This window comes from Danio rerio, chromosome 21 (assembly GCF_049306965.1).
Source record: "Danio rerio strain Tuebingen ecotype United States chromosome 21, GRCz12tu, whole genome shotgun sequence".
NCBI classification, from domain to species: Eukaryota; Metazoa; Chordata; class Actinopteri; order Cypriniformes; family Danionidae; genus Danio; species Danio rerio.
The window spans coordinates 47,492,588-47,507,823 of NC_133196.1; the positions used below are offsets into that span (position 1 = coordinate 47,492,588).

General features: G+C 39.1%; 1 protein-coding gene and 1 long non-coding RNA gene across 3 annotated transcripts in view; one reads left to right on the forward strand and one right to left on the reverse strand.

The window, feature by feature from the left end:
• Positions 1-5,978, forward strand: part of LOC141379926 (uncharacterized) — a 30,879-nt gene extending 24,901 nt beyond the window's left edge. Inside the window, exon 3 of the long non-coding RNA XR_012396981.1 lies at positions 3,104-5,978. This is a non-coding gene — a long non-coding RNA (uncharacterized lncRNA). The remainder of the gene's footprint in view (positions 1-3,103) is intronic.
• pdlim4 (PDZ and LIM domain 4) overlaps positions 1-15,236 on the reverse strand; it is a 65,118-nt gene that overhangs the window by 7,514 nt on the left and 42,368 nt on the right. For both annotated transcript variants that reach the window (XR_012396577.1, NM_001042696.2), the window contains 2 exon segments: positions 10,954-11,153; positions 6,131-6,294 (listed from right to left, as the gene is read on the reverse strand). Coding sequence is in view for 1 of the 2 variants with exons in the window: in NM_001042696.2 (NP_001036161.1) it covers positions 6,131-6,294; positions 10,954-11,153 (364 nt within the window). In the remaining variant the exon portion in view is untranslated.

The following is a 15,236-nucleotide window of genomic DNA, read 5'->3' on the forward strand; positions in this document are numbered from 1 at the left end:
CTACCTTCCACAACTGGCCCAAATGTAGTTTGCCGTCATGCATGCAGTGCCATCATTGCCATGCGTGGCCCACATTCAGCTGACATTATGCATGCCAGTGCCGGCAACAAGCCAGCGGTGCCATAATGAGGCCACATTTGGGCCAGGTCTGTTCGCTATGTGGGTCACTGCAGTCGTGACACATCCACATAACTGGCCCAATTCAGGCTCAGTTATAGATTATTAACTTGGCTGAGACTCGGCCCAGATGTGGTCCATGTTTGGCTCTTGTCTGGAAGCCAGACTTGGTCCAGTCATGTACCGTAATTCACTGCAGCAAAAAAGCTGATCGTGTGGGCCAGAGCGGGGCCAGAGATATTTTGCTATGTGGGTCAGGGGTCAACAATAAGGACTGCCCGGTGGCCCGGGGCCAGTGTGAAAGACGCTCGGGACCGTATAGAGGATTGTTACTGGCCTCTATTGGTCAGTAATGATGAGCACGTTATTTTTTTTGGTTACCTGGTGACAACCAGGGGTCCGTTCTTCGTACCTCGCTTAAATGATCTAAGATGATTTGGCAGATCCCGGATCTTTTAATCTTGATAACTGATCTCCGGCTAATTTGGTTTTTCAAACAAGTTCCCGAATCAGATTAGAATGTCTGGATAAACTGATCTGAGATCGCTGCGTGTGTTATGAAGGACAGATCTATCGATCCTCGAAATCATGATCAGCAATGCAACGATTGGCTGACGGCACAGCAGCGTAATGACATCATCTGATTAATAATCAATTATCCATGTGAGCAAAATTACATCAAATTAGCAGTAAACGGTTTGTTAAATATGACACGCAATAACCTTCCACATTTGTTGTGAGCTGCAGGCTTTACACTTTCATGTGTCAAGTGTATTCATCATGTATTTCAATGCAAATCAGTGTATTTAGTTCTACATTTAGAAAAAGATTTTCTTTATTACTGTAGCCGTTTTTTTAATCTGTGTAAAGAATAACTGGTTGTTTACAAAAGCAGTTTTATATTGGTAAAGGCATCTGCAACTTTGTGAAGCATCAAATCACCGGCATATTAACTATCAAAACATGTTTTAATAAAAGTCACATATTCTGCATTTCTATTATACACAATTTGTACTAAAGCGATCTAAAAAGTTCATATCAATAAGTTTTCTCTTTGCACCACCAGGTGGCAGTCTTTGTACTTTCATTTCGAGGGTGCAGATTGCATAACTATAACTTTATATATATATATATATATATATATATATATATATATATATATATATAAGTATAGTTAAAAATATGTACCATTTTCCCAAGTGTATATAACTACTACTGTAAGAAAATATCAGAATTCGTAACATACTTTCTGTATTATCTTTGCTTGAACTGAGCCGATCTAATCCTGTTTATATGAATTGAACCTGCTCCCGATCAGGTTTGACCTAGCAGAACCGTTGCTATGACAACAACTCTCGGATCAGCTTTGACGAACGAAACAATCCTGGATCGTGTAAAAACTCAATATCCAAATATCCAATATCCAAAATCCAAATCCAGCTAACTGAGTAATCCACGTACGAAGAACGGACCCCAGTACAGTGAAAAGATGACAACATGGCGGCAACATCATATGAGGCTAAAAGAAAGCGTCTGTTTCCAAAGTCTAGGAAGCAAAAAATAACATGGGTTCAAAATTAAGAAAAAAAAGTTGTTGTCAATTTGGCAATCCACAATTTAGAATTGCAATAAAATAGCAGCGCATTTTCTATTCTGCTCTTTCGTTTGCATAAAATATTGAATTTTGCTCATTATACATTTATTAACATCTTTAAAATGCTTAACTTTTTAGATTCACAGACATTGTTTTGCCACGTTATTTAAAATATGTGGCTTAGAAATAGCTATTAACTTTTTATTTTTTTGGTGGGGGCAGTGAAAACTTTGACAGGGCAAGTAAAAATATCAACCACTGGCCTGATCAGCCCAGTAGAAAAAATCCTTAGCTATGAACCCTGAATATATTCAAACACATGCTTGTTTGTTGTAAAAACTTGTAATAATATCAAAAAATACTAATACAAAATACTAGTCCTGGTGTATTCTGGGAAATTTTTATACCACTTGGTTTTGAGTTCGGTCCTGAAAAATCTATCCCTTCCCCTTAGCCCTACGCCTTCAAGCTAAAGAGAATTGACGCACCCCAACCCCTTCACGTGAACGCGCAAAAGGGAAGGATAAAGGGCGGAGAGGTAGAATAAGGATTGAGCCTAAATCTCATTCCACGCAGAACAACCACACTTACACAATCATGCCTAAAACAGCTTTAAAAGGAGTAAATATTGAGCTAAATCTAGGCTTAAACAGCTACTCCCGTCTTTCCGAGAGCCCCTGTTTAACCCCAAACACAGAAATCTCCTCAAAAGTGTGCTTAGCAGCTGTTTCTGGAAATAATATCCTTCACACTTCTCCGTGAAGCCGTAGCTGATATCACGGGTGTGTGTTAGCTTGAAGGCACGGCTGGGGCTTAGCCATATAGACAAGTACACTGAAACATTCATTGAATTTACTTAATTTATTTTAAGATGAGTGGTTGCAAATATGTCCCGATCAGGTTTTTTTACCCTTGAGTCTGAGTCAGTGGATTTTGAGTATCTACCGATACTCGATCTGATAGTCTGCATGCAGACCCGGGGATTAAGGGAGAAATCCTCATTTAGTGTTTATATGAACACAATTATCTTTATAATGATATAAATTGTGGTTGTGTATATGACATTACGGATAACAAATGCAGCAGGGCATTAAATTACTGTTTATTTCTTTGCATTTTAACTTTGTAAACTATAAAATCATGCCTCTCCTCATGGTTTGTTGGCCACGCCCACTCCTGCCCTTTGCTCACAGAGCTCCGCCTATTATCATGCATCTTTTTAAACAAGTTCTGAGGTAGAACTAAACCGAAAGTGGGGGGTGTCATAACCCTTTAAACACCATTTGGGAAATATATATATAAAAAAATAAATATTTTGACGTCCACTTTAAACTGTTTGCAACCCGTTACCTTAAAAATATTGAGTCAGTCCAATGAATCATTTTTTTTCAGTGTATGAAGCACAGCTGTCAAAAACTCTTCTCTATGTAATGCTGTGTCTAAAACCAAACCGGCGTAGCATGAGCTCAGCGGAGAAAATCACTGACTGCTGGATGAGGAAACATCCGGATATTAATGGTAAGTGTTACAATGGTGCCCGCCTCCGTCATCCGACTGTTGTTGTGCCAAAGTGAGATCATTAACTCCGCGTTATTCCCAAAGACTGCTGGGACAGGTTACAACTCCCAACCTGTCAACCAATACCACTAATTACACATTTAAGCACTTGATCCCTGATCCCCGCGGCTCCATGGGGCTTTAATTCAGCGTGCGAGAGATGCTATACTGAAGTCTGCAACCCTCCCTATGGGATCTGGCTTAGACAAAACACATTTTACGGCTTATGTGACACAAAGCACAACGTTCTGCTGGGGCTTTAAGTCTACAGAGCCATCTGGAATCCAAACGAATGCAGAATCCTGGGCAGTACATTTACTGAATGCTGTATTTTTTTTTTTTTTTTTGTGTTGTACAATGTTGGGCACGTTCCTATAAAAGAGTTATTATGGGGGCTTGTGAAAGCAACATACGGTTATACTAAAAAAAACTTCTTCTTGTTCCATCTTTTTCTTCTGAGACTATTTTAGGAACGCATCTCCTCCTAGACCGTTCATACTACAACTACCAAACTAACTCCAAACCTTCAAACTAAACTGAATTAAGTTGCTATATCTTTTCCAACTGATCCGACTTACGGTTTTCCCAAAACTGACCCGGAAAATTCTAAAACCTCCCATTGACTTAACATTGGACCAAACTTTGTGACCTCAAAACTTTGTGCCAGACTGTCATAGAGACTTAAGGTTACACATATTTAACTCAGACTATTAATCTGCCAATCCCTGATGACCGTTCAACTTACTGGCCACACCCTAGCAACCACTTACAGCACCCAAGCAACTGTCCCATAGACTTCCATTGTAAAAAAATCTGCCCTTGACTTTACATTGGACACACTAGCAACATACCAATTCATACTGTCAACATACTAGAAACATAGTAACAAACATAGCAACATTTAATAATTAATGCTAAAAACAGGTTAGCAACATGCTAATACTAGAACTATTATCATTTATGCTTACAACTGCCTAGCAACCACTCAGAACACCTCAGCAACCACCTAGCAACACCTAGCATCCACTCATAACACCTTAGTTACCGCCTAGCAAGACCTTAGTAACCACAAAGTAACCGCCTAGTAACGCCTTAACAAGCAACTACAACAAGATGGCAACCACCTAGCAATGCATAGCAATCACTTGGAACACCCTAGCAACTTTCTTAGCAACACCAGCAATCCCTTAGCAAACCACTCAGAACAACCTAGCAACCCCTTAGCAACCACTCAGAACATCTAGCAACCACCTAATAATGCCATTGCAACCATTCAGAACACCCTAGCAAATGCCTAGCAATGCATTAGTAATCACTTAGAACACCCAAGCAACACCTTAGCAACCGTCTAGCAAACACTTAGAATACCTTAGCTACTGCCTAGCAACACCTTAGCAACCTCTAAGCAACATCTCAGAAACCTCGTAGCAACACCTTAGCAACCACATAGCAGAGCTTTAGCGAACTTAGCAACACCCTAACAACTACCTGGAACACCCTAGCAACTGCTTAGCAATGCCTTAATCCATCAAAATACCCTAGCGATGCCTTAGCCACAGTCTAGCAATCACTCAGAACACCCTAGCAACCGCCTAGCAACAACTTAGCAACCACTCAACACCCTAGCAGCGCCTTAGCAACCATTCAGAACACAATATCAGTGCCTTGGCAACCATTCAGAACACCCTAGCAGCGCCTTAGCAACCACTCATGCTAGCAAACAGGCCAATTTATGCTAAAACATGCTAGCATGATGCTATTTCATACTAGCAACTGCCTAGCAACCACTCAGAACACCTTAGCAACTGCCTAGCAACACCTTAGCAATCACCTAGCAACACCTTAGAAACTACCTAGGAATGCCTTAGCAGCTGCCTTGCAACCACTCAGAACACCCTAGCAACACCTTAGCTACCACCTAGCAACGCCTTAGCAACCACTCAGAACACCATAGAAACCACCTAGCAACACATCAGCAACCACATAGCAACACATTAGCAACCATTTAGCAAAAGTTAGCAACTGAGTTACAAAATTATACTAATTACCAGGGAGAGTAACTATTGCGCTACTTTAAAACAAATCTAATTTGTCAAATACTAACAACATATCATTCCATACTAACAATATACCGATCCATACTAAAACATAATAACTAACATACTAATCATACTAGCAAACATAAAGTGTGTGTGTGTCCATAGAGTTTTTAATTGGTGAATGTCATGATCTAGTGTTGTATCTAATCAGTGCGCGTTCGCTCGTTTATGACTTAAACGTGTGGCTTTGGACGGCAGAAGAGGATTGTAAAATTTCTAAGCTATTATGCTAATGCTAGCAATCTGGCAGATCACCTACTGCACCTTTAACTCAACAAAATATTGTTGCTGATAATAAACAATTATAATTGTCTCATGATATGTTGTCCTGGAAATGTCATGACAAAGACATGTTATAATGTGTTTATGTCAAGTTGTCATAATGTAAACATCTCAAACAATGTCACCTTTGAATTTAAAATAACATAACTGAGCTAATGACACTTAATGACAGCTGTCATAAGCATGCATAAAATATTCATGCTAAGAGTTTCATGAATATAAATGTTTCATGACCGTCTTATAAACTCTCCTTTCAAGTAAAGTGTTACCATAAATGTAAAATTGATGTATAATCCCAAATGTTTACTAAAAATACAAGTACATAATTCAACAATAACACTGTTCTACTGCTTCTTGGATATTTAAATAAGAAAAAATTGACAAATTGTGCCTTTAAATCAAACAGAGAAATTGGAAAAACAGGACACCACTGAGAATTCTGACATTTATACTGAACGTGAAGTAAATAAGTGACTCTGACCCCCATCCTCAGCTTCCAGGATTCCCTGCAGGTATTTAAAGGAGCCGGATTGTTTGGGAGCTGAAACCGGTTCCTCATAGTCCAGGAGCATCCTGTAGACGTCAGACTGTGTGTCGAAACCGTTGCGGTTGCCTGATGAATTCACTGGCGGCTCAGGGCTAAAACTAAAGCAAAAAAAAACCCTATGAAACATCTGCTATTGTCAAGCTTTATCCAACCAAACACTTTTCAACGCAACAAGTTTTTTATAAAAGCGTCAAGTACATCTCTGAAGGAATGAAGATGTTTTAAAACTCAAATCCAACACGTTTTTGTTTATCAAATACTTCCTGTAAAATGTCTTGAAACAGTAAAGCTTAACATTAATATTGTAATACTAAACTTGCCACTGCTATGGTCAGAATTTAATTAATTACCTTGTTTGTTTAGTCTTAAAATTGCAGCTTAACAGTTAATGAAATTGAATTTAAGTAGTTTCACGGCTTTTAGGTTTGAGGAGTTCCCATCAAGATATTTTGTATTAAATATCTGTCTAATAGATGTCTAAAAGCTGTTGTCTATTAGATGTCTAAAATATGTTGTCTAAAAGATGTTTAAAAGATGTGGTCTAATAGATGTCTAAAAGCTGTTGTCTAATAGATGTCTAAAGGATGTTGTCTAAAAGATGTTTAAAAGATGTTGTCTAATAGATGTCTAAAAGCTGTTGTCTATTAGATGTCTAAAAGATGTCTAATAGATGTCTAAAAGATGTTGTCTAATAGATGTCTAAAAGCTGTTGTCTATTAGATGTCTAAAAGATGTTGTCTAATAGATGTCTAAAAGCTGTTGTCTATTAGATGTCTAAAAGATGTCTAATAGATGTCTAAAAGATGTTGTCTAATAGATGTCTAAAATATGTCTGAAAAATGTCTAAAAGATGTTGTCTAAAGATGTTTAATAGATTTCTAAAAGATGTTGTCTAATAGATGTCCAAAAGCTGTTGTCTAATAGATGTCTAAAGGCTGTTGTCTAAAAGATGTTTAAAAGCTGTTGTCTATTAGATGTCTAAAAGATGTCTAATAGATGTCTAAAAGATGTTGTCTAATAGATGTCTAAAAGCTGTTGTCTATTAGATGTCTAAAAGATGTTGTCTAATAGATGTCTAAAAGCTGTTGTCTATTAGATGTCTAAAAGATGTCTAATAGATGTCTAAAAGCTGTTGTCTAATAGATGTCTAATAGATGTCTAAAAGCTGTTGTCTAATAGATGTCTAAAGATGTTTAATAGATTTCTTAAAGATGTTGTCTAATAGATGTCTAAAAGATGTCTGAAAAATGTCTAAAAGATGTTGTCTAAAGATGTTTAATAGATTTCTAAAAGATGTTGTCTAATAGATGTCCAAAAGATGTTGTCTAAAAGATGTTTAAAAGCTGTTGTCTAATAGATGTCTAAAAGATGTTGTCTAATAGATGTCTAAAAGTTGTTGTCTAATAGATGTCTAAAAGCTGTTGTCTAATAGATGTCTAAAAGCTGTTGTCTAATATATGTCTAAAAGATGTCTGATAAATGTCTAAACGATGTTGTCTTATAGATGTCTGAAAGATGTTGTCTAATATAAAATATGATGTCTAACAAAAGTCCAAAACCAGATTTCACATGTCATTTATTCATGTCTATTTGATATTCATGCTCTATTTGAGTCTATTTTAGGACTAATTTCAGGTTTTAGATGTCTTCTAGATTATCAATGACAGCTCAAATCTAGTCTTGTTTTAGCCAAGAGTTTCCATAAGAGTGATCGGTGATCTAGTGTAAGTATTAGAAGAATTCATAAACAGTGGATTTGTCATCTTCACTGTAAACAGCAGGCTTTACAAATCAACCAAACGGTTCTCGATCACTCTTATCTAACACACTAACACCGCAGATGTTGCCTAAAGACTGTTCACTTTATCCAGTCACCGTACTGTGTTTGGGTTAGAATTGATTAGCATGAACTCCTTTTTCTGCATAGCAGCAGGCTTGAAGAGCTGTAACATCTTTGAGTCTGAAATGTTTATTGTGCTGTGAGTGAAGACAGGACCTGCGCGCTGGAGATTTCCATCATGGGAAAGATCCTCCAGATCGCTTCCTTGATAAATCACCGTGTTTCTCACAGCCGTGTGAGTATCATAAATATCCCTTTCTGGCAGCTGTTCCCTTGCAAAACCGGTGTTTGGCTAGATGTTTGTGTACAGTTAACATGAAATCAGAAATGACCTTATTTACCTTGCGCTCTACTTCTGCTTTAAAAGAAATGTGTTTGTCCTGATTTTGTGCTTGTGTTAATTAGCGATGGGAGAAATGAAGCATTCGAAAACAGGCCAACAAGAGACTCATTACAACGTCTAAAACACCTAAAACTGAACCCAGACCAGGTAAAAAACCTGTTCAGCGATTTGGGGTGATCTCAATCTTCATTGATTGCATACTCCACCAGTAAGAGCAGAGTGAACAGCACCCTTCTGCTTAAAATATTGCAATGCACACAACATTATGTGTAACAGAGTTCAAGAGGATAAATTGTTGGTGTGCATCTGTGATCACTACAGCAAGTCTTTGTGATTGTCAAAAGCTGCGGTATCTAGGCGAATGCCAGCAAACCACCAAAAAGCAGAACCACATCCAACAGGAGTAACTGCGAGCGCAGAAGGAAGCTGTCTGAAAGGGATGTCCGGGTGTGAACCTCGATTCTATGAAAAAACATAAAACCACAGCTGACCAACTCACTGCAGAATTAAATGTGCACCTCAACTCTCAAGTTTCCACCAATACTGTTGGTCTGGATCTCCACAGATCGGGCTGCTATAGCTAAATCTTTGGTCACTTGTGCCAATGTCAAACATTGGTTTCAATAGCCGCGTTTCCATTGACGCGCCTAAAGCGAGTGAGCAAGTGCAAGCTAGGGCCAGTCGTGTTTCCACAGTCACTTCCCTGGCCTTGGGGACAGCGACTGACCTTTTTCGACCCACCGAATACCTTCGGCCAAATCAAGCCAGCTGGGGCTTCAGGGCGGAGTGAAAGCAGAGGCAAAGTTCTTAAAACTGATGTACGCAAGCGCAACTATATAGGCTAGCCTATTTTTTATTACTTGTTCTTATGGCCTGAAACACTTGACGATTTCTTACAAAAACCAAATAATATGCAACACCAATACTGTTGGTCTGGATCTCCACAGGTCGGGCTGCTATAGCTAAACCTTTGGTCATTTGTGCCAATGACAAACATTGGTTTCAATAGCCGCGTTTCCATTATCGCGCCTAAATCAAGTGAGCAAGTGCAAGCTAGGGCCAGTCGTGTTTCCACAGTCACTTCCCTGGCCTGATTGGGCCAAAGCGGGGCTTCCTTGGGGACAGCGGCTAGTCTTTTTCGGCCCACCGAATACTTTCGGCCAAAGCGAGCCAGCTGGGGCTGCAGGGCGGAGTGAAAGCAGAGGCAAAGTTCTTAAAACTGATGTACGCAAGCGCAACTATATAGGCTAGCCCAGGGGTGTCCAAACTCGGTCCTGGAGGGCCGGTGTACTGCAGATTTTAACTCCAACTTGCCTCAACACACCTGCAAGGATGCTTCTGGAAAGCCTAGTAAGAGCTTGATTAGCTAGCCAAGGTGTGTCGGATTGGGGTTGGAACTAAACTTTGCAGGACACCGGCCCTCCAGGACCGATTTTGGACATGCTTGGGCTAGCCTATATTTTATTACTTGTTCTTATGGCCCGAAACACTTGACGGTTTCTTAAGATAACCAAGTAATTTGCAACACTCTCAAATAATTCCCTAGGAATTACCTAAAATAGGGAAAAATGTATATGTTTAAGGACTCTCTGCAGACTGTTTGACGGCATCTACAGAAACAAAGATGTTATAAAATACATTTTTTTTATACAGAGTTATTATCAGAGAAGTTCTGTGGTTTTATATTATGGATGGAGTGCTGGGTTATCCCTCCATTTTTGATGAGACCACTCGATGTACGATGCCAACAGTTGGTCGTCAAGTAAACAAATATAATCTATATGCGTATACACATATAATGTAATGCTGTACAAAAACGTGTAATTTCGGATGTCTCCTTTTTAATCATGTCATGATGCAATGCTGTGCTTTATCAGCCTGATTCTGATTTGACTTTCTTTTTCCCGCTGAACTGGGTGGGTTGTGTGACGGGTTGTGGCCTGACAGTGGAAACGCAACATGATTTCGGCCTCTCAAGCTACTGGCCTAGCCCCATCCAAGAAAAGGCCTAGCTTGCACTGGCCCGACAGTGGAAATGTGGCTAATGGTGCCAGCAAATAAACATTTTGGGCTGTGGACAACGTCAGCATTGTTCTCTGCTGAGTCCACCTTCACTGTCTTTCCCACATCCAGGAGAGTTATGGTGTAGAGAATCCCCAAAGAAGCGTCCCACCCAGAGTGATGCATGGGGGTGTGGATCAGTGATGGTTTGGGCTTAATATCATGGCATTCCCTACACCCAATACTTGTGATAGATGGGCGCGTCCCTGCCTACTAAATCATTCTGGAGGACCATGTGCACCCAATGAGTCAAATATTATATTCTGAAAGCGGTGGCGTTTAGCAGAATGATAATGCAACCAAACACACATTAAAAATCTATTTGAAAAGTATTAAAACCACTATGGAACAAACCGTATTAAGGCCTTCAAAATATATTATAACTTATGGTAAGCTAAGTGCATTTACAGATCATACTTTCAGTTTAAAGTTTACACTATGGTTGTAAAAGTCAATTCTAATGCATGTTGTGCAGTGTTTGGAGAGCAGCCCTCAGTGATGTGAATGGCGGACCTGTGAGGAGAGCCCAGGCTGAGGCCTGACATCTGCTTCGGCAGGGCACCGTTGCCGTTGTTGTGGGAATAAAGTCCTGCTGGGTTGTTGTACACTGGTCTGGATCCACCATTGTTGTAAGGCACAGCACCAGTGATTGGGCTCTTGGGCGACGGACTTTTGGGAGTTGGACTGTAGCCACTGCTGATTGGTCGGAAAGTCTGTAAAAAGGAAAAAGAAAAGATGCTAACTTTTTTTATTGTATTGTGACGTAGTTCTTAGAGAAACAGAATAATGAATGAGAAAAACAGTGGGCGTGGCTTGTTTTTCTCTACTGTGAGCTGATTGGATGGGCAAATGGGTTTGGGAGAGTTATTACAACCTAACAGATTCCTCCTGCTCACCACTTCAGTATATTGTCAAAACTGACAGCTGGAAGGGGCGTGGTTCAGTATGTTAGCCCCGCCCAACACCTCAAACAGAAATAATGTAATAATATACCTAAAAAAAAACCAAGGAAGTGCAGTTTTTAGATTTTAATGCTAGATTAGACAAACAATTTTCTTTTTCTTAAAGACACGCGCAGATGAATTGTTCACCACAGAACTAGCAATGTGAGCTAACAAAATCAATATGGTTAGTTTCATGAGTTCACACTCACAGATATTTGACTGAATAAAATATGCGTTATTGGCATGCTGTCCAGGGAGAGGGCTCTGAGCTCGGGAAGACACCCTAACTCGTGTTATTCCCCTAAACAGGATAGAGAGAGATTGGGTCCGAGCGCAGTGTCTAGCCCGGCTCCAGAACACTCCCCCCTCAGATTTAAGTAGGTATTGGGTTTAATAGTGTGGAGTTGGGGTGGTGGAGGGACGCTGAAGTCAAAAGAAAACAGAGGTATGATGTGTTTGACTATTTAGGGGTTTGGTCTGGAGCTGATTGGATAATAGAATGATTGTGATGAATTAGCCTCGTTAAGGATTGTGCTCCTCCTGAAATTTGTTTATAAAACATCACTTTGATTTCATGTGTACTTTCAAGTCGAAACAACAATTCTTAAGGGTTTTTTTGGAGGCAACTTAATTGTTTTATGTTCAACCCTTAAAATTGTAAAAACAATTAGTTAACTCAATCGATTTGTGTTGGGACAACTTGAAGGAGTTGTGTGGAATTTTTTACACAGGCTGTTTGCTAAGTTATCTCATAAGAAACAAACTCGAGAGACTGTGAGAACAGAACGCATCCTGTGAAAAAGGAGATGCTGCGTTTCTGCAATGGTCACATGATCTTCACGCGTTTTTAACAGACAATTATTTAAACATTACAGCATTCATACATCGATTTTTTGTTTTTCCTCTTCACAATTTCTACTATGCATCATGACCTTACAAATATACATTGCACAATACAAATAAAACAAATTTTAATGCAAATTTCAACAAACATAACAACGTAAACAAATGTACAATTAGGTTCCCTCCAAACATCTCCAGAATTGTTTTTAATAAGTCATTTTTACAAGCAAAAATCTTTTTTTGCATATATATTAAAGTGTATTAAAGGTGCCGGTGATCTGCCTAATTTGTATTCGTTAGCATATCTTATAACACAGTCCCTCCCCTGCTGTCCGAAGCCACGCCTGCTGAAATCATGAACGCGCACATTAAAGATGACAGCCACCCGCTAGATCACGTCATTCGCCAGTTGGAAACTTATTAGTGCTTTATAATACTACAATTCCCTATTGAAAAACTATTATATCTAGCATGTTTACAGTTGTCTAGCAAGCAAAACTTGTCATACTGTACAATATTGCATGCATGCAAGGATCTCTGCTCTCACTCTCTCAAAAGCTTTGTCCTAAAGCCACCACTGTAAGATTAGTGGTTGGCCTGCTGTGTGCAGGAATCACACTTATTACTAAGCCATACTTACATGCTATTTCAGACCGGATAGTCAGAGTAGCGGTAAACAATATAGGCAGCGCGTCACAGGCTGTCATTAGCCCCTTTCAGACAGTGATACCAGTAAATATATGGAAAATTTCCGTAACGACTTTACCGGTAGATTAAAAAAAGTGATGTTCATACAGACGAGGACGTCAAGGAATTTTTCCGGAAAAGAGCATTTGCACATCCATTCCACAATACCGGTAAATTCTGACATCATTTACCAGAAATGAGCTCTAAACGGCTGCGCTTGTATTTGTAAAAATTTGACTACATCACAAACTCTGTGGATGATCAGTATTGTGAACAACTCCGATGAAAACAAATAGAGAAACACTTTCGCATGTCGAGATGTACATGATATGTGTGTGTGCTGGCGCTCATGGGCTGTTTCACGGGCACACGCAAAGCTTGAAGGTAAACAAACAACAGCTTATTATAAGCATCTTATCGATAATTATTTACACGGTTGGCATTAAGATGAACATATAAACGTTATCTGACTAACATCTAGCAGCTAAATGTCTGGAAAAATATTCAAAGGCTTTTATTCTCATAAACCGCGCGGAAGTTAACGCATCTGACTGTTCTGATTGGCTAAAGCAGACGTCTCACGTCAGCACGTTCTAGACGTGCACGTTCTTTCCGGCAATCTTCCTTCTGCATTCACACAGCGCAGCATTCCGGCAAATTACCGGTAATCTTACAACTTCTCTTTGCCGGAAAATAGACAGAACGAATTTACCGGTATTTTCAAAAAGGGCCTGTACACACACACATAATTGCCGGTAATTTTCCGGAAAGGTGTGTATGTGTGAAAGGGGCTTTTGTTTAAAAACGACCCAATGTGAAATATAAAACCAACTTCAGCTCAGTAAAGCGGGCTAGGCGGAATAGCGCTATTTACTGATGTTTTGTTGTTAAACTAAATAAAAATCGACATTATCGATGCTGTAAAAGGCCCTTATGAAATTGACTACAATAATGGGTCATTTGTTTACATCACTATAGTTTTTTTGTTACTATAGCAACTGTAGAATCACAACAACAGATTAATTCAAGTTTCTGCTATAGTGTGGGTCAAAAACAACTCTATTATTTACTATTAGATAATTACTATAGTATTTGTTTCATATGGTTCACAACTAAAAATTCCAGGGGATGAAAGAATATCCTGCCTGAACTGTGAAGACTTGTTGGAGTCAAGCACGACCCGTTAAACAGCCTCTGACAGGTTTACAGATCTGACATGCGCTCAATAAACAGCTTACTCAGAAATATGTAAATATTTCCTGTTGCACACAAATTCCCATCATGCATGTTTGCCTCTGGTCAGCTTTGCTTTGATTGAATCTAGCAGCAGCCATTATCTGGCATCAGAGCTTCTTTGCAGCTGGAGTCAGAGTATTTTGTTGTTGTTACTCTTGTTAGTTTGAAAAAGGCCGCGCTGCAGCTAAATTAAGCTCTCACTTCACCTTTCAGTGCTTAATCAGTTCAATTTAAGGGAGTGAAAACCATATTGAGTAATTGGATTAGACTATTGGCATCCTGGTCAAAAAAGATAAAAGAATTCAGGATATAAATGCACTACTATGTCAATCAATACTTGCTTCACAGACATCAGAAATAAATCCACAAAGCTTGAAATCTGTACTTTTAAATGAACCGAGTGCACTTAAAAAACAGAGGTCCGTTGGTTTTGTAATTTCTAAGAAACGAATGCGACGTCTAGTTCGTCCTGTCAAACGCACATCACATGACAGCAGCAACTACTCAAACCCCCACAGGCTTGTAAACAGAGTCACTGTCATTTCTGGAGAAGATTAACAATCTAGATCAAGTTGTGAATCACTTTAGAAGACCAGCGTGACCTGGGCCCGGTTTTTCAAAAGGTGTAATCCGGATAAAATTGATCCGGATTTAGTAATCCTGTTTTTGCGATCCGTGATCGCGTAATCCACCTTACTTTTTGAGCCAGTTTTTCAAAGCAACATTGGATTGGATCAATCTGATCCGGATAGGAACTTTTCAGGATCACTAAATCTGTATTACCAGTGCTCAATCACAATGTAGATGGATAGATAGGCCTGTGTAAAGAGCAACAAGTAGAATAGCCAGTGTGGGGTCAATATAACTTTTATTCTTATTTGAAATGAAAACTAAGAAAATTTAATAAATAATAAAATAATTATAATAATAAATATTAAAAGCAAGAAAAAACCCACCTCATCCTCTTCCAGCAGTCCGCTCATCTGAGATCTACAGCACTGTACATTGAGGATATTCATAATACATTTTAAATATAGATGTATTGAATAAAAAAGACAATGTTTAAACCTCCACAATAATGTCAGA